This window comes from Lissotriton vulgaris, chromosome 2_1 (genome assembly GCF_964263255.1).
Source record: "Lissotriton vulgaris chromosome 2_1, aLisVul1.2, whole genome shotgun sequence".
NCBI lineage: Eukaryota > Metazoa > Chordata > Amphibia > Caudata > Salamandridae > Lissotriton > Lissotriton vulgaris.
The window spans coordinates 1,727,861,444-1,727,882,260 of NC_141687.1; the positions used below are offsets into that span (position 1 = coordinate 1,727,861,444).

General features: G+C 41.6%; 1 protein-coding gene across 1 annotated transcript in view; it reads left to right on the plus strand.

Moving 5' to 3' along the window:
• LOC147733201 (mucin-2-like) overlaps positions 1–20,817 on the plus strand; it is a 1,190,401-nt gene that overhangs the window by 546,896 nt on the left and 622,688 nt on the right. The window contains exon 16 of the mRNA XM_086957735.1: positions 18,210–18,336. Within this exon, the coding sequence (XP_086813861.1) occupies positions 18,210–18,336 (127 nt within the window). The remainder of the gene's footprint in view (positions 1–18,209; positions 18,337–20,817) is intronic.

Genomic DNA, 20,817 nt, shown 5'->3' on the forward strand with positions numbered 1-20,817 from the left:
TCTGGCAACCATCAAACATGAGGACCCTTGACTCTTCAGGGATCATTGAAACAGTACAGTGCTTTTCCCTCAGTCTATTATGCTCACTTAGTTTCAGAGAGATACACAGAATACGCGTTGGGGGCGTTTTAAATAAGTATTAATTGAACCAGCGTCATTCTAGTAAAAAACATGTTTGCTGTGACAGTCATTAGACAAAAGCCCATGCAAAAGATTACAAGCACCAATAGAGTGAAGGTAGAATTCTACCATGGTGCTAAACAGTTAATTTATGCAGACCTCTAAACGTGACAGTAACAAAGCGTAATCCTACAATGCTGACCCTACCTAAGTGTACCTAGCATGTATATGGCTGTGAAGCCAAAAATACCGTAGGAAAGAGCCAACCCCATTACCTGATGGAAGAAAATGAAAGACCTTGTCTTGGTCATGAATTGGAGACCCTGCAAGAGATGTCAGACAGCTGCATGTTGAAGCTTCAGCATGCAGGCACCTCAGTGTCTTGTGTCAATGTAGAAACCCCTCCTCAAGTCACCTAGTGAAGGTGCAGCTCTTTTGTACCAGAAAGATAGCCTCAGGGCTCAACCACAATCGATATGTTGCTAGTACGATTGTGTAGATGAGCATAAATCAATCATTGTAATTATGCATATTAGTCAGGTCACCCTAGGATGAAGATAGCGATGACCTTTGTACAGAGTATGTTAATCCTTTAATGTACATCATGTGCAGAGAAGTTCAAGGAAACCAATTAACATTTATTCAGCACATAACTAGGTAAAAGGTCAGTGCTAGATCCGTTATGCACAGCAAGGGTTATCTCTCTTAACACATAATAACAATGACACAGATAAACATTTATTAAAATACGACTCTCCGTATTACCTATGAATTTAAACTGCCGTTGTATTGATGATTATAAACAGTTCCGTAGTCTTGATAACAGTTGGTGCCAAACAGTAATTGTCTCTATATGGTGACCTCTATTCTCTCTAGTAACTTACTTCCTTGTGTACTATGAATTACTTTCAAACACTCACAATGTCACTGCTTTTAGTTCGCCTTTAAATATACAACCAGGTAGCATGAAGCACTAGCGCAAAGTGTCCTTTAAATGGCTCTGGTCAACTTCACCAGATAGGAATCTAGTGCCACCTCAGCGTTCCAGGAATTGTTTATAGAGGCACCACAACTCTATGCTGTTTGTAATTGGGAAAAAACAAAGGATCGATCTAGTCTTTAATGTCGATCTGGTCTCATTTTGGGATTATTCAAGTCTTTCAATGCAGGCAAAGAGAAAACATCCGGAAGTTCGAGCGCGTCTTATCATGCTGACCAACGCAGCTCAAAAGCGGGAGTCAACAACAGAAACAGGTTGAGGAAGATCATCTTACCTGCCCTCTTGGTCCTAAACGATCTTCGGTTGGATTAAATGCGTAGCATAAAGGAATTCCCGGCAGAATCGGGAGAACGCGGCCGACATTCCTCCTCGGATCAGGGCACAGTATAATCCACGTCCGGTGGATAGGCATGAATCCTTTTAAGGATGTGAGACGCCCCTACAGAGGCTGCGGTTGTACAAAACACGAGCGTGTTTTCTCCGCAATTTTGATGTGCACTAAAAAGGAAACTCAAAAAGACATGAAGGCGGTTCTAAGCTGAGTGAAGACACAATTAAATATAGGCAAACGTTAATAACAACCCTCATTAAGGTCACAATCGTTGCATATTAATGATACAGAAACAGAGGGATGATTGACAATCATTGCCCAAACATACAATGCCATTAAGGTTTTTACATGAATGAAGAGAAAACATCCGGAAGTTTGAGCGCGTCTTATCATGCTGATAAGCGCAGCTCAAAAGTGGGAATCAAAAACAGAAACGGATTAAGGAAGACCATTATACCTACCCTCCTGGTCCTAAACGATCTCAAGTTGGATTACCGGTTTAGGCGAAAGGAATTACAGGCAGAAGCGGGAGAACCCGGCTGACATTCCTGCTTGGATCAGGGCACAGTATAATCCGCGTCCGGCAGATGGGAGTGGCTCCTTTTAAGGACGCCCGCCGCCGCTACGGAGGCTGAGATTGTACAAATTTCGAGCGTGTTTTCTCCACGATTTTAACGCGCACTAAAAAGGAAACTCAAACAGACATGAAGGCGGTTCCAAGCGGAGTAAAGGCACAATTAAAACAGGCAAACGTTAATAACAACCGTCATTAAGGTCACAATCGTTGCATAATAATGATACTGAAACAGAGAGATGATTGACAATCATTGCCCAAACATACAATGCCATTAAGGTTTTTTACATGTTTTGAACTGTACCACTACACTCCTCTGCATTTACACCATGCAGAACAAATGTTCCTGAATGCACGTGTTCTCAGTGTAGTAAATTGCAATTATGTTCAGTGTTATTAGCTGCAGCCTGCAATTGTTCATGTCCCAGAGATTAATGACAGTTCTTCCCACCAAAATAAGCTTCCCTCATTAAACAGAAGCGTTTGAGTGTAGTTTGTGAAAGTGTCGAACAAGTCGCTGAGTGTGCACTGCGTCATTGGGCTCCCATGAGTTTTCCACCAGGCTGTATCCTTTCCATGCAATTAAGTACCACAGTTTCCCTTTACGACGTTTACTACTCAATATTCTTTGTACTTCGTATTCTTCTTGATAATCTAATAAAATTGGAGGTGGACGAAAGTGCGCTGTTTTAGTAGCACCCTTTAAGAGTGAAGTATGGAACACTGGATGCACAGACATGGTCTTGGGTCATTTTAGCTTGTAGGCCACTGGGTTTATACATTTTAGAATCTCAAATGGCTCAATAAAACAAGGGTGGAATTTGTATTTGTTTCTGAACTTGAGTTTTTGTGAATAACCACACTCAGTCTCCTGGTTTGTACTCTGGAGCTGGCTGTCTTTTTCGGTCAGCGTTTTGCTTGTAAATAGCTTTTGCTTTAGGGATATTTGTTCTAAATCAACATATCAATTGGGTAACTCCTTGTACTTTAATTGTTACAGTTGGCATTTGGCTCTTGAAACTTGGTGTTATACAGGTAAAAACCGAGGATGATACCCGTGATTGGCAAAGAATGGGGACAGCTTGGTTGACGAATGGCTAAGATTGTTGTAGGCGAATCCAGCTTCCCATAACAGGGTGACCCAGGAATCCTGTGTTTTAGACAGACTGCACCTTAACTACTGTTTTAACACCTAGTTCACCTGTTCAGTTTGGCCATCTGACTCGGGATGAAAACTGGTAGAAAGATTACTCCTGATATAAAGGGCTGAAAACCAAGTTTTCCAAAGAGACGGAGTAAATTGGGCCTCTAGATCTGAAGTGATGGATCTCAGCTGTCCTTTTAGCCTTACGACATGTTGCAATAAAAGAGGGTAGTAAGAATTTTGGTTCAGTTGAGTGGGGACTAGGTTTAGAAAACAGATTTTCTGCTCTTTCCAATTTAGATGCTTGTGATTGACAAATAACTAATTGTATGCCTCAGCTGCAAATACCCTCATCCTTGTGTGCAACAGGGGGGCACAATCGAGCTATGGGCTCTCCAAATGAGTTATGTACTCCAGATGTTTCAGTAGGATTAACAAATTTAATAGTAGAAGACAATGTCAAAGTGGATGTAAATACGAACAGGCCTGATGTCAGTTCTGAAATATGTAGGGAGCATGCCTTTGGGAACCTTCTATCTTGGAATATAGCAGGGCTATGTTCCAAAATGGACTGTGGAGAGTGGTTTGAATTCGTTAGCAAGTATGACGTCTGCATTTTCCAAGAAACATGGGCCTGCGATCCTGTTTATGCTTTGGGGTATCTGAATTATTATGTACCGGCCATCAAAGGTCCCAAAGGGAGACCAATGGGAGGTCTCACTATATGGGTCCGTCAGTCCCTGAAGATCTTAGTAAAAAATCTAGAGCTAAATCACAAAGACATCCAGCTCATTAGACTTGAGAGGGACTCCTCTACTCCCATTGACATCTATAACTTATATGTTAGAGGGGGAAATGCTGGTAAATCAGCGGTTTTATCGTCTCTGTACAGTTACCTAGACACTCACTCTTCTGGGAATAACATCATACTGGCAGGAGACCTAAACCGTACTTTTGAACCCCTTGATACTGGTGAGGCTTTTTAAGGTGCGGAGGAAGACAATATGTGGGAAATCCCTGCACTTGATTTAACCCCAATAACTCGCTGGACCGAGGATATCCTAAGCCTGAATGCTATGTGCCTTGAATATGGGTTAAGGGCTCTGAATGGTCGTACTAAGTCAGACAGAGTATCAGCCATGACCTTTGATAATGGAAGATCTAAGAGTCGTATTGACTATGTTATATGCTGTATGGCCCTATGGTCATCCATTATTGATATGGAGGTTAAGGAAAGGCTTGAGAGTGACCATAATCCTCTTTGCGTTCTCCACAAATGGTGGCTGTCTGATGTGATTGCCCCCAGTGCTTCTATTGATCCCTCACCCCCGTTGATTGTACCTACAAACGATTTACGCAGGCTGAGGTGGACTAGTGATAAAACAGATCAGCTGGTTATGGAAAAAATAAGCATGGCAACTGACAAGGCTATCATGGCCCTTGAGGGTGAAACTGGGCTTCTTCCTAGTAAAAATAATGCCACTAAGGTCCATGAAGCTCTCTTTGATGAAATTAAAGGCCATTTCCTGAAACCGGCAAATAAAAAGATGCATGCCCACAGACCAGCACGTTGGTACAATCACGAATGTAGGCTGGCAAGAACCGCCTTGGGTGATGCTATTAAAAAGAAGAATTTAGAGGCAATTAGATCTGCCAGGAAGCATTACAAACAGTGTATAGTAACAGCGAAAAAAGATTGGGATGAAGCACACTGGAACAACCTAAAAAATGCAAGTGACCGTAAGGACTCCAGGTTATTTTGGCATATAGTTAAATGGGGACATGATAGGATAGAAGAAGCAAGCACTAATAATGTCCCCCAGGATGCTTGGGTTAAGTTTTTTAGCGAACAGTATGCTTCTAGAGATCAGGCAGTGGATAGAAGGTGCAGGCACGGTTTACCAACTGGGGATGACATCTTCACTAAGAATGAAATACTCACTGCCTTAAAAACTGTTCGAAGTGGGCGGGCTCCTGGTATTGACGGGGTGCCGGCAGATGTTTTCCTGAATGACACTGATAAATGGTGCTGATACATCCATCTGTTGATAAATTTGATTACCAGGGGGGCAGATATCCCAGTGACCTGGAGGGGTGCTGTAATCATCCCTATATACAAAAAAGGAGATCGGGCACAGCCCGGTAACTATCGCCCCATTAGTTTAATAGATACCATCCAGAAAATAGTGGGCCGAGTAGTTGTCAATAGGTTGCTCGATTGGGTTGATGAACACAACATTTTATCCCCCTTTCAGGCCGGATTTCGCAGGGCAACCAGCACTGTGGATCAAGTCTTCCGTTTCCAACTAATACAGTGGAAGACCGTGGTGCTAGGCGGAGGCAGCCTGTATGCAGCATTTGTTGATCTGCGGGCTGCCTTCGACCTGGTACCGAGGGCGAAACTGTGGGAAGTGCTTGAGACACTAGGGGTCCCTGGGGATCTGTTGATTTTAATTATGTGACTGCATGAGGGCAACTATGCCAAAATAAGATGGGGAGGATATGGGAACAACACTGCCGAATTTCCTGTTGAGCGCGGGGTTCGGCAGGGATGTTCAATGGCCCCTACTTTGTTTACCCTCTTTATTAATGGTGTTGTTTCCCACATGCAATCTCGGGCTGTGGATGCCCCTTCTCTCGCTGGGGAGAAAGTCCCCATTTTAATGTTCGCCGATGACACTTTAATTTTATCAAAAACCCCCAGTGGCTTACAAAAAGCATTGGCAATATTTGACGGGTTCTGCACTGACCACGGACTTGAGGTGAATGCGACCAAGACAAAACTCATAGCTTTTAACCCACATAGAAATTTTAAATCGAACATTACCATGAGTGGCCGCATTCTCGAAGTTGTAAAATCCTTCACCTATCTGGGGATCTTGATCTCCAATGACAATAAGTGGCAGCAACACCTTAACATTGCTACATTAAGGCACAAGCAGCTATCTGGCACTATAATTAAGGAGCATAGGAAGTCAATGACTAAACCTATTAAACCACCCCTGATAATATACGAGGCAAAAGCAATTGGGTCTGCCTTGTATGGTGCGGAGCTATGGGGGTATGAAAACCTCCACGAACTCCAACTATCCGAAAATAAATTTCTGAGGTCGTTGACGGGTACTCCACAGAGTAGCCCACTATTGCCCCTGCGTTACGAGTTAGGTAGAAGAGAGCTTACGTAAAAGGCCAAACTGCGCCCGATATTATTCTGGCGTAGACTTTGGACTACACCAGAGCTCTCTCATTACGCAGAAGGGTTCTCTGATGTCATCAAAGCTGATCATTACAATAAAATCAGGTGGTTTAAAACACTAAAGACTGCACTGTTTAATTTAGGACTTCATGCCTTATGGACAGATCCTGCTGGGGCTTTATTTCCCTCTAAGACTACTTTAAAAGACATATTTTGGGAACACGTAGCTAATAGTAGCTTACTTAACACCAACAGTGGGACTATGACCACTTGCTACTTAGAAGCTAAAATGTTCCCCATTTATGAAAAGTATTGGGACTACATAATGAACCCCCTGGACAGGAAATTGTTATTTCAAATGAGGGTAGGTTCGCTCCCCCTCTGTAACTTAACAGCTAAATGGAAATCAGGGGGGGCAGTACTATGTCCAGCCTGTGGGGTAGGAAAAGAAACCCTAGGTCATTTTCTGTTTTGTTGCCCAGTATATTATGCCCCAAGGCAAGCCTGGTTGGCTCCTATGTGTAGGAATTTAGGTACAAAAAGTAGTATGGTGGCACTGCGTATAGTAAAATCTACTACTGAAGAATGGATCAATATTGCAATCGCAAAGTACCTGGGATGGGCGTGGGTTTTAAGGATGAGACTACTGGCAAGTTAAATACTGCCATCAAGTCGATCAGAGACTGCTAGACACTTGTCTATTCTCTGTATCTGCTTAGTAAATAGCCAGAGACTGCTAAACTAATGTTTATTCTCTGTAAATTTTTTAACTGACCAGAGACTGCTAGACACTTGTCTATTCTCTGTTTATGTAATGTGTCATTGGCTTGAACATTGATTTTTAATGTAATGAATTCTTTTTTAATGTATGATCTCCTGGGGATATTTACATTGTTATTATGAACATCACCCCTCTGGTCTCTTTTTGTTGACGGTAATGATCTTTGCACCTGTACATATGATGTGTCATTGTTTTTTAAATTGTTAAAATATGCATGTGCTTGTTTGATTGACTATGTAAATTTAATTGATTTTTTAATTGTATGTTTGTTTGTCTTGCTTTTATGAGTAATACTCGAATAAAGCACTTTTTTGAATTGCAATAAAAGAGAGACTAGTTTGTAGGCTGTTGATAAACCGGAACAAGCCACAAAGTGAGCCATTTTTGATAATCTATCCACATCTACCAAAATAGTATTTTGCCCTTGGTGTTTTGGGAGATCGGTAACGAAGTCCATCAAAATGTATTCCCAAAGCTGGTGTGGAGTGGATAAAGGCATTAAATACCCTATTTTCCTGGTATGATCTGATTTTTCTCGAACACAGATCTCACAATGTCTGACAAAATCAATGGTGTTTTTTTTCCACTGTGACCATCAGAAGTTACATTGCACCAGTTTCAAAGCTTTTGCCGGACCAGGATGACCAGCCAATGGATAATCATGGCTCCATCTCAGAACTTGCCTTTGTAATTTCTTGGTTATAAGATTCAATTTATTGTCTTGAAAGGGCAGATTATCCTGAACCAAGCATCTTGAGTCTTGTTGTTGCCAAGTGAGTAATGTTTTTAAAGGAATCTTTTTTTTTAATTCCTCCAGAAACTGTAGAGACCTAGGGCTAGATGTAGGTAAATTCATTTTACCACTTCTTAAATACCGAATCATATCGATTCGGTATTTAAGAAGTGGTAAAATGGAGGGGGGGGATGTAGGTATTTCAGATTTGGTAAATACCGAATCGTTGAGATTCGGTAGTTCAGGATTCTGTAAATACTGAATCGGTAATGCTTATTGATTCCTATGGGCTTTGCAGCCCATAGGAATCAATGGCCATTACCGAATCGGTATTTATTGGATTGGGTGGTAAAATACCGAATCTGACAGGCCTTTGGGACTCAGAAGAGAAGTTACTGATTCGGTAAATTTACTGATTCGGTAAATTTACTGAATCTGTAAAATAGGCCCCTTACATCAAGAAAACCCATTTACCGGTCGGTAACGGCCGAATCGGCCGTTACCGGCCGGTAAATGGCAACCTACATCGGGCCCTTAGTCACTCCTTTCACATGGTTCAGAGCAATCAATGGTACCTGATTTCTTTTATCCTTAGAGTGATCTAATTCATTGAAAGAGTATCAGCTTTTTTGTTTGCACTGCCAGGACCAAAAGTGATAGTTACAATAAATTCAGAAAAAAAGAGGGTCCAGCGTAATTGTCGTGGAGTCAGAGCCTTTGCACATTGAAAAAAATTGTAAATTGCGTTGGTCCGTATACACTGTGACTGGGAATTTCGCTCCCAAAATGTAATGACGCCACGCTTTAAAAGCTGAACGGATGGCTAAGAGTTCATTTTCTGCCACTACATAGTTAAGTTCTGCAGGGAGGAGCTTCTTTGATAGGTATGCCACTGGATGGAGTTCATGGGAAGCACTATTTCGTTGTAAAACGATTGCCCCTATTGCGGTGTCAGAAGCATCGGCCCCTACCATAAATGGTTGTTCTGAATTAGTGTGTTGCAATACTGGAATGGTTATAAACGCCTTTTTGAGAGTTTGAAATGCTTGTTAAGCTTCTTTGGTCCATTGGAAGGTCACTTTTTCTTAAGTAGTTTAGTTAATGGACTTGCTTTGGTGTAAAAGTGGTGGATAAAACGGGGGTAGAAGTTGGCAAATCTTAAAAACAGTTGGATGTCTTTCACACATGTTGGGGTGAACCATTTCTTGATCGCTTGTATTTTTCATTCAGCCATAGTAATCCCACATGAAGTTCACATAAAACCGAGAAATTCCACCTTTTGTAGTGTGAAATTCACAGTATGACAGTTTGCAAAATAGTCCATTGACTTGTAAGGTTTGCAATATGGTTTTGACATTTTTCACATGGTCAAACTGAGTAGAAGAGAAAATCAGAATGTCATCAATGTAGACTATGAAAAACCAATCTAATTAGTCCTTAGGAACATCGTTTAGAAAGAATTGAAATGCTGCAGGGGCGTTACACAGCCCAAAGGCATAACGCTACATTCAAATAAACCAGAATGCAGTCTTCCACTTATCCCCTAAAGATGGTATGCTCCTCTTAAGTCCAATTTGGTATATATGGTTGCTGAACATTCTTGATCGAGAAGAACCGATATTAGAGGTAAAGGATAGCGATTCTGTACTGTGATGTTATTAAGTGCACAGTAGTCTATGCAAGGACACAACTCACCGTTACTCTTAGGAATGAAAAAAAGAGGAGACGCAGTTGGTGACTTAGATGGTTGAATAAAATCGTTTTGTAAGTACTTATCCAGGTATGCTTGTAAATGTATGTTTTCTTGTTCAGTAAGGGCATATACACGATTACATGGGATTTTTGCCCTGGGTTGTAATTCTTTTTCGCAGTCATAAGTAAGATGGGGAGGCAAGACTTCAGCTTTGCTTTCACTGAATACGTTTCGAAAGATCTCATATTCTGGTGGCAAAATAGTGTCTTGTTCAGCAGCTGTTGCTGTGCTCAGAACCATCAAAAGAGATTGTGACTCACTCAGCTAAGCCATGCATTGAGCTCCTCAGACCTGTGAAGATGGCTTTATTGATAAACATTCTTGTTGACACTAATCAAAGGTGAACTCAATTGTTTTTTTTGCCCAATCAATGGCCGGGTTGTGGAGGGTCAACCAAGGCATTCCTAGAATTACTCTGAATTGCAGTGCATCTATAAGATCAAAACTGATACACTCGCAATGTTTTAAATTATGCACAAAAAAAGTCATTGTTAAGGTTACTGTGGAATGCGTGATTGGACCTGATGTTAATAACGTTCTATCCACAGCCCAAACTGTTTCAGGTTGCATCTTTGGTACTGTAGGGTTGGTTAATTTGCGACATAAGGGAGAGTCAATAAAATTGCCTCTTGCAATCAACCCTAACTGTCAAGGTCTCATGAACGGTTTTGACTTCTAATAGAACGTGAAGAAATAAATGGGGTACTGAGACCTGGAGAGTATTTGCTAAAGATTGTTTAGGAGATTGGACAATGGCACTCAAGAAATACTCCTGTTTTTTCGTAGAGCTACTTACTTTCCCTGAGGTTTAGCAGAATCTTTGTTAAATATGGTCCAAGTCCTTTGGGCTTGTTTGGACACTCTCGCACAAAGTGTAATTTCTTTCCTCAATATAAGCAAAGTCCAGATTTTCGTGACTGATCTTTTTCGTCTTCTGTTAGTGGTTTCCTGGCCCCGCCAATTTCCATTGGTTTTGTAGAGTCTTGATTTATAGGAATACTTCTTTCCCTGGCTCTTGTGAAAGTACGATATTCTGGCTGTTTTTTCTCTCCCTTACTGTCAGGTCACAAGGTGGTGATCTAACAGTAAGGTCAAAGCAATTAGGTCTTCACAGGATGTGGGTTGTGGGTTAATGGGTGCAATCAAATCCTTTAATTAATCCCGTAATCCTTGGTAAAAAAAGAGCAGCCCTTTTCTCCTCAGGCCAATGGTTTCAGCGACAAGACGGTTAAACTGTTTTAGACAATGCACCAAATCCTTGTGACCATGTCTTAATTTTAGTCGTTCTCGATCAGCTGAGCATGTAATGGTTCACCTATCAAACACTCTTTCAAATTCTCTTTTGGAAGCCCAAATCATACAAAAGGGGGTCATCAGAATTTACTAAGGGGACTGCCAACCTAACCGCATTCCTACTCAAGTAAGAAATGAGGAAGGCGATACGGAATTGGGCATCGGAAAGGTTGCAGGTCTAACCATGAAATGTAATTGAACTTAATAATAATAATAATACTGAAGTTTATATAGCGCAAACAGCTACCTCACAAGGAGGTTTCCCGGCGCTTTGTAAGCATCACAATAAGCTGAGTCGTAACAAGGCAGCATAAAAAACAGATTACTGATTAAAAAGCCATGTCTTTAGCTGTTTCCTGAAGACGGGCTCAGAAATTGCATTCCGAATATAAAATGGAAGGACATTCCAAAATTTTGCAGTTCTCGCCGAAAAAGCTCTACCCCTGAGACAAGACTTAGCGAATCGGGGGACAGAGAGCAAGTTCAGAGTATTTGTGCGCAGAAAGGACCTTACTGAGAGCGGAGTAGATTAAACTAGGTACTCGCACATGTCGTCAGGCCATAATGGCAGCTATGAAACAAGAAAATATAAAGCTGAACATCCGGTTCACCAAATTCGTTGCCAGAGCTGCAAAAACGCTGGGGAAAGAAAAGGCATCAATTCTTTTGCCGGCTGGCCCAGCTACCCCCCTCCAACAAAAACTCTAGCGGCCACTGGCCCCCTTCAGTTAGGCCACATGGACACTGTGTTCAGCATTTTAAAACCAGATGTGATACTTACTTGTCCCACTTTTTTGACTTTCTTAAAACCACTCCGTGACTGTCATGTTAGTTAACAAGCTTGATCTGTAAAAGACAAACGCTAATCGGACAATTTTCAAATTTCATCCGTTTTCATTGCTAGACTATTGCACTGTTGTTGAACTAACTAAAGTCCATTTTTCGCTCCTTTTTAAATTTGTAAATGTTTACATTGACATATGGTTTAAAAATGTTGTTATGATTTTTAGTAATCAAACAATAACATTTGAATTTGAATTTGCATCAGAAAGGTCTGGAACTTAGTGGGTTCCCCAGCATACCACTCAGGAGGAGCTAATGGTACCTCTTGTGGAATGGTTACAGAAACTGAGGGCATAAGATTTGAACCACCAACTGCCTGAGGTGGCAGAGGTAGGATACGTTCACTAAGTCGTTGAGACTGTACCTGAGCCACCTCACTGGCCAAGGCTGCGGTTTCTGAACGTGAAGCTGCAATCTCTTTTTGAATATCTCCTAGCATTTTACACAAATCCGCTAACGATGCCATCTTGGTGGTACTGCTCGGGAGGAACATGAATCCGTTGGCGGATTATTCTGTCATGAGTCCCTCAAGTTCCTCAGGAGCAGTACTCTCAAGTGGCCCACCTTTTGGCAGCTCCGACTCTGATTTGTAGTAACAGAGGTTCAGAATGGCCAGATGGAAGGAAGGGACTTTTAGGGAGGGTACTGCGGGGAGGGAGATCTGTAAAGAAACCACCAATACTTTGAGCAAGGGTTATCTCTCTTAACCCTTTCGCTGCGGCGGCTATTCCACCGCAGCGCTAACGGGGTGGGGCGGCCGCGCGGCGGCCGCATTCTGGTGACAGAACCGCTCCGTCACCAGCCGCGGTTGAGCTGTGCATGTGAAGGAGCGGTTCCGTCATGACCCGACCCGCTCATTAGAATGGCCGCGCAGGCGCGAAATCAGCGCCGCGCAGGCGCAGCGGCCGGGCCATGACGGAACCGCTCCGTCATCAGCACAGCCCAACCGTGACGACGGAGCGGTTCCGTCATCAGCAGGGGAGGGGTTAACAGATAATAACAATGACACAGATAAACATACATTAAATTATAACTCTCTCTATTACCTGTGAATTTAAACTGCCATTGTCTTTATGATTATAACCAATTCAGTAGTCTTGTAAACAGTAGGTGCTAAACTTTTATTGTCTCTATATGGTGACCTGTATTCTCTGTAGTAACTTACTTCCATGTGTACTATGAATTAACTTGAAACACTCACTATGTCACTGCATTTAGATCGCCTTTAAATATACAACCAGGTAGCACGAAGCACTAGCGCAAAGTCTCCTTCAAATGTATCTGGTTAACGTCAGCAGACAGGAATCTAGAGCCACCTCAGCCTTTCCAGCAATTGTCTATAGAAGCACCACAACTGTATGCTGTTTGTAATTGGGAAAAAACAAAGGAGCGATCTAGTCTTTAATGTCGATCTGGTCTGATCTTGGGAAAAATAAAGTCTTTCAATTCAGGCAAAGAGAAAACATCCGGAAGTTTGAGCGTGTCTTATCATGCTGACCAACGCAGCTCAAAAGCGGGAATCAACATCAGAAACGGATTAAGGAAGATCATCTTACCTGCCCTCCTGGTCCTAAACGATCTCAAGTTGGATTACCGGTTTAAGCAAAAGGAATTCCAGGCAGAAGCGGGAGAACGCAGCTTACATTCCTGCTCTGATCAGGGCACAGTATAATCTGCGTCCAGCGGATGGGAGTGGCTCCTTTTAAGGACGCGCGACGCCCCTACGGAGGCTGAGGTTGTACAAATTTCGAGCGTGTTTTCTCCACGATTTTGACGTGCACTAAAAAGGAAACTCAAACAGACATGAAAGCGGTTCCAAGCGGAGTAAACGCACATTTAAATATAGGCAAACGTGACGTAATAACAACCGTCATTAAGGTCACAATCGTTGCATATTAATGATACTGAAACAGAGAGATGATTGACAATCATTGCCCAAACATACAATGCCATTAAGGTTTTTTACATGTATTGAACAGTACCACTACACTCCTCTGAATTTACACCATGCAGAATAAATGTTCCTGAATGCACGTGTTCTCAGTGTAGTAAACTGCAATTATGTTCAGTGTAATTAGCCGCAATTGTTCATGTCCCAGAGATTCATGACAGTAGGACAAATGTAGGTAAAAGGTCATTTAGCTATTTAGGCCTAGGTTGTGTAACATAACAATGGTGTGTTTGTTGAGACAGATGCAATGTTTGAAAGCCCTAAAATTGTGTTGATTTACAGATTTGGCCCTACGGTAGGGTAGGAGGAACATAGTCATAGGTTGGAAGGCACGTACTGCACCTAGTGTAAGTCAAAGCCCAGGGATGTCCAGAAGCGGACAATGACAGAAAGTGGGGAGCAGGGAATGATCTGGTTGGATGTTGGGACTGGAAAGGGATTTCTGTTGGGGAGTGATGAAAAATCTTTCAATGAAGTGGTGAGGGATAAAAGAATAAGGCAATTAGGAAATGACAGAATTGCCTGACAATTGTGGACTTGGAGGCATGACATGCAGGTCTGCAATGTTGAAGAGCCTCTCGAGTTGGATAGATATTCCTCTTTTTGTATATATATTATATATTTAAAGCAAGCACCTCCCTTTAGATTGAATTTGGTAATGTTTTCTTGGACTCTGTGTCTATCTGTAAAGTATTTTGTGTTCTCTTGGTTGAGTGTTGCTGCTCTGGGTAGGCGGTGGGATTTATCTGGTTCTTCTTGAATTCATTGTTTAAAATGCTCATTGGGGTAGATGGATTCGGAGCCAAGATGTTAAAGAATGCATTTGAGGAACTGTAATAAGACCTGCAAAAAATAAATGCTTTATGCATAAATTGAAAATGAATAAAGAGCGATTAAATTGAGCACATTCCTTCAATGAGTGAAGCTCTAAAAGACTATACCATGACTCTGGAGATGAACATTGATACCATGCTTACCATCTATACCAATTACCACATGAGTAGCTCACCCTCTTTCATATCCCTTTGCACCGTCAGCTCACACTCAGACCCCTCAGGGATTTAAAGCAGGCAGTATATTGTCAGCATAAATAAAGCTATATCAAAACTAAAGAACAAAATCTGACTCTTCTAGAAGGTCTTAACTAACAATAGACATGATTACAATTTACCACAAGCTGTGATTCCTGATTTGATACTTATTTAAATACATTTACTACTGAGAACAGCACAAACGTCTTATTCATTCCTCAAAATTAACTGATTTACATCATACTGAAGCTAGACTGCAAATCTACAATCCACACTCTAAATCTCTTTCCCACAAACAGTCTCTTCTTCCCAAGGGTTGTTCCTCATGCCAACCCCTAGTACACCTAAATTGGCAAACTAATTTCTGAATTGCACATCATATACAACTACCACAGTGTTTCGGAGCATCCCTCAATGCACATTATGACTACTGCACTCCAATATTTCTCCATTAATAAAGATTCCACAACATTCAATTGCTACAATCTTCCTTTCCACTGCAAGAGATCCTAAATACAAGCAAAGATGGCTTTACCCAAGTACCCGAAGAAGAGTCATATACTCTCAAACCATTGACCATTCTCTTACATATTACATCAAACTTGCCTTCCTGTTCTGTGAATGTGAGGAATTTAAGGCATTTTCCACATCTGCCATCATCCAACATTGCAACCTTGATACTAATACTCCTTTGAAAACCTGTGAATCTTCCATTCGACTATTTTATCTTATCCTAAAACTAGGAAAAAAACATGTTTGGGAGTGGCAGACACTTAACCTATGCTCTGTTTATGCACTGCCTAAGCTTAAGCAAGACACTTTATTTATCACTTGGAGCTCCTCTTACTTGATTTTGCTGACTGGCCCACTAATTATGGGGGGGGGGGGTGACATGAATGACATGATGGTGCCGGGGTGGGACAGGTGGCCAGAATGGGAGGCTGCGCAGGGAGGGAGCCCACTTCAACACTTCACTTCTTTAGGACTGCCATCAGTTTGGTAAACCCTTGGCAGGTGCATCACATGAACGAAAATCAGTTCACCCACCTATCCGCCCGACATGGCAGCCTCTCCTGCCTGGATTATATATTTACCCATCACGAAAGTGTGAATCACTTTAAAGAAGTGGTGCAACTGGCGCACAGCATCCCTGACCATTCACCAGTGTTGGGCTCCCTGTCAGATCCAATCAGGGAGACAGTATTGCCACCCGGAGAGCGAACTGGCACTTGAGTGACAAGAAATTCTGAGACCAGGTGACCAAGTGCACTGCCCAATTCTTGTCGATCAATGCGGTTCTGTAGATTTGTCATGTACTTTGTGGGACGCTTTTAAGACTGAGTTCCGTGGACACACTCAAGTCCCTATTGGAATTACTTGAAAGTACCAGGACCATATTGTCCAGTGCATAAAATTGGAAAAAGAGAATATCTGCATCCTTATGATGCCGGTCAGACTCTTGCCCGAAAGGTACTGTAGTGGAAGAGGGGTCAACTGACAAGGTCGCAAAGTGTATATTTTCTATTGTGGCTTGTGCTGAAGCCTGCACCACCGTGTTGGAGGCAACACCAGGTGCCTGCAACACAGTGCAAGCATGTTTAGGGGTGCACCATTGGTGCCTCATAGCAGAGGGCCAGGAAGCCAGGGGGTCCCAGGCCCCCAAAATCATTGTCTGCCTGCCTTTCCATGGAGGACAAACTGCCATGTAAGAGCAGGTGGAAAGGTGCATTGTAATCCCTACGCTGGTGCCTGAGAAAGCACCACCCCTATTTCAGGCCCTCCGATGGTCTGACAGAAAACATTGGACTCTCCCTTTGCCTGCTGCCTCAGACGGCATGAATTGTAATGTGTCGGTCGGACCCCAGCAGCAGATGCTGCCTGAACAGCATCTGACGAGCCATCGGAAGTGGTCCAACCGCCATCAGAATAACGCCCTATGCCACTAGAGTGGGAAACAACAAGAAAGGAATCTTCGGACGCTGAGCTGATCCATAGCATTAGATTAAGACAACGGGAGCTGAGGGACATAGTAGAAAATGTAGCACGGGCACATGCCTTGGCTACTCATAGGCTGTTGTATGATGTTGGAGAAAAGACAATAAACGTGTTGCCTTGTTAGCTAAGAGAAATCGAAATAGAAATTGGGTAGCCACACTTGAGGACCACAAGGGAAGGATTTACAACTCCGGGGCAGATATAGAAGATGATAACTGGGTAGAGACCATCCAGAGCCCGAGAGAAATTGCCATATGGGCTAATTTTCGTCCTATTCAACCACACATTTTGCATAGATCCTATTATTCCAGATTCTTGCTGCAACCTCTGGGTCAGTGTGACTCGGCCCTTTGCACCAGGGGCTGTTGCTTAATGAGATTTTTTTCCCCATATTCTATGGGACTGTCCAGTGATCCAACTGTATTGGAGAGGGGTCATGGCTGTCGTTATGGGCTTTGTGGTTCCACTTGACGCTAGGTGCCTGGTGCTGTGAATATTGGGGAGGAGACTTGGCCCTGGTTCCTTAAAATATCAATGATGTTAGAAGCTGGGGCGGCCCAGTGGAATATTGCAAACATTATGGGGGGGTGAAGGAACCACCTGCCCTTCGGAACTGTAGGAACCATTTAGATTGATGTCAGCTTGTGGAGCATGAGGTCTATTAGTTGGTTATAAAGTATGTGAAAGCAGGGTAATATTTGGGGCAAATGGAGTCAAAACAGAGAGGCCTGAGGGTTTGTCAGGGGTTGTGTGAGAGTGGGAAGGAGGGTGACTTCCTTTTGCATTGTTCTCCATGTAGCATTGCTCCATGATGCAATGATGAGAGACTCCCGCCCATGATGCTGCTGCCTCCAGTAACGAAATAAAGAAATACGATATTACCTACATGTGCGGGCTAGGGGCAACTCTTTTTGAATTGATAAATAAATATACATATATATATATATATATATATATATATATATATATATATATATATATATATATATATATATATATATATATATATATATATATATATATATATATATATATATATATATATCTCCTCAGGCATTTCATACTGGACATGTCTACTGTAACATTGCATCTTCTACCATAGACCTAATTTTTTGAAGAAACGCCACACTCAGCTCTTCCGCACTCTTCAATTTGGTTGATGCCACTTTTTCCTTACTTTCACAAGCCTGCCCTTAATATGCACACTCTCCATGGTATACCGGAGATGAAAATGGTATAATCTAGAGGCCTCAAGCCCAATACCAGTAGACATTGACAACACAAGGTATCTTGCTTGATTATGATAACTCATGCAAAGATACATAAGCATTCCTATGCACAAACTATTTGTGGTGAGGCCATGCAACCACTTTCTTTCTGTGTCTCCTATATCTGTGCTCTGTTTCCTAATGAGAAATCTACCAACGATGCTAATTATTTTCTCCCCATCTTGTCTTATATCAGCTCTGTTTGTATGACACCTGCTCCTGCAAGAACTCTGACGTTTGCATGTGTGCGACAATCGAGGCTTATGTCCGGAAGTGTGCCATCAAAGAGATCTATTTGAAAAATTGGAGGAATTTCATCTGCAGTAAGTACAGGAACAGAAACAGAGGTTTCTACTGGCAGTATTTAGAGCCCCTGATCAAAAAAAAAATTTCTTACTCAGGGCCATGTGTATCAAAAAGTCATTTTGCGATTCTCAAATAGTGATTTTTTGCGAATGGCTATTTGAGAATCGCAAAATGCTATGAATGTAGGATTTGCAATACATTTTGTGAATCCTACGATTCGCATTTAAGGAATCCATCCCCACTCATTCCTATGGGCCTGGAGCCCCGTAGGAATGACTGGGGAGACGTTCTCAATTTGCAATTCGCAATTAGTGAACCGAAAATTAAGAATGCAATTTCAAGGGTGCAGGGGTGTCAAAAGGACACCCTGTTGCACCCCTGAAATAAGCATGGGTGCACATGTGGCGCACACACATGCCCTAAGGGCATGTATGTTCTTCACATTGTACTTTGAAAAATGCAAAAAGTGCATTTTTCAAAGAAATCGCAAATTACCACCAACTTGAAGTTGATGGTAATTTTTATTGATTCCTTAAGTCCAAATTGCACTTTTTTGGTGCTTCTTACATTACATTTAAGGAATCACAAAATGTGCGATTCCTTAAACGCAATCGCAAAATAAGGTATCGCAAATTTTGCGATTCCTTAATTTGCCTCCTTAATACATACCATTTGGCAAAATTGCATTCTCAAACGCCGAAATTCTGTGAATTTCGGCGTTTGCGAATGCAATTTTGCTTGATACATATGGCCCTTAGTCCCTATTATGGGCCTGGTCTGGTGTACATAGAGGCAGGTCGTTAACTGTGGGTGCCAATTTCACACCAATTTGATGCGACCTGCCTGGAATTTTATTATGCGACTTATGTACTACTAGATCATATCACAATATTTCTGTTTGGATAGGGTGTCACATCTATCCATTATTAAGAAAACATCCACATTATCAAAGAGATTCAGTAGTAATATCGACAGCTATCCTGGTGACATTTTACATGTCCCTGTAATAATCTGCAATGATTCCACTGGTACAAAAATCTTGCAGTAATACTGAGAGACTCATGGCTTTGGATAGTTATTACCCAAATTACCGAATATTGATCTAAATGCTAAAAGTTCTGCAAATAAATGTATTAGCATTGCAGCTTTTTCTTCTGTATTTAATGTACAAGTTCATTATCTGAGCTTAGAAGTGCCAACATTGCATACATTTTTCCATGATTTACAAGCTCTTCTGCTTTCCTTAGACTGCACAATCTTCCACAGCTATTAACTCTACAACTTACAGTGCCTATGTGTATTTACACATATGACAAGAATTTCCCTTGTAAGAAAGCATCAAAGTTCCAACATTTCCTTCATACAGAGCCTTCTTAAAAAGGCAGTACAATAAACATCCCATCCGAATGATCAAATCTTGCAGTAACATTTATAATACTGAAGTACACTTTCAGAGACATAGATATTTAGAGAGCACAGTTTCTGAGCATCACAGAGAGGAGTAGAGTTATATTGGCAGCTGAACGAAGGTCAGGGAAATGTTTATTGCCAGTCTCATGTTGCACCAGGTAAGCAAGGCTGACTATTTTACTCAAATATTTGTGGGGGCGCACAGAAGTCCAAGGAGAGTATTGTTAATGTATATAAAAAAGTTCTTTATTTATTTTTATCCGTTCTTAAAATACAAATCACCAGGCATTTTACAAAAAAGTTCAGCCAACGCGTTTCACTCCCTTCCAGGGAGTTTCTTCAGGGCTGAAAACAAAATAGATAAAAGAAAACTAACATAAGTTTCATATGCCATAGGTCTTATACATATTTCCCATTTCGCATTCCATCTTAATAAAAAAGGAAAGACATATGACAACTAAATTGTTATCATTTCAAGAAGCGGCGCAGTGTCCAAATTTGTGAAAAGACTACTAAAAAACAGAATACAGGATATAGATATAGTACAAGCAAACACATTGTGGTTCCCAGCAAACCCTCTCTCTAAATGAGCCGCCGCGGAAGGGGAAAGAGGAAAAAATTACGCGGAAACCCATGAAGAGAAATGGAAAGTCGGGGAACAGTTATAAAAACAACCGACAAAACGTATTTAGGGTTCAATTGACACACTTTTTTAAAAAGCAACAATAAGATAAATTTCAGATCATATGCTATATTGTCAATGATAACACATTATTGTCTATTTTGTCTCAGGGCAATTTTACAACTTCATAGTATACTATCTATGGGTTTCATATATAGTGTGGTTTCTCATCGCATTCCTATCCCATAGATTAGAAATTACACATTAGTTGACAATGAGAGGACAATGCCCCAACTTAAATGTATTTTGATATTTTAAGATTTTTCAGAAAGAAGAGGAAAGAAAGAAGAAGAGTAGGCAGAGGCAGTCAAAAAATGATGAAAGAGAACGGGAGAAACAGGTGTAACTTAAAGACTAGTTTGTTGCCTGGGTTACAGAGCGTTACCATTCTCCAGAGCGGGGAGTA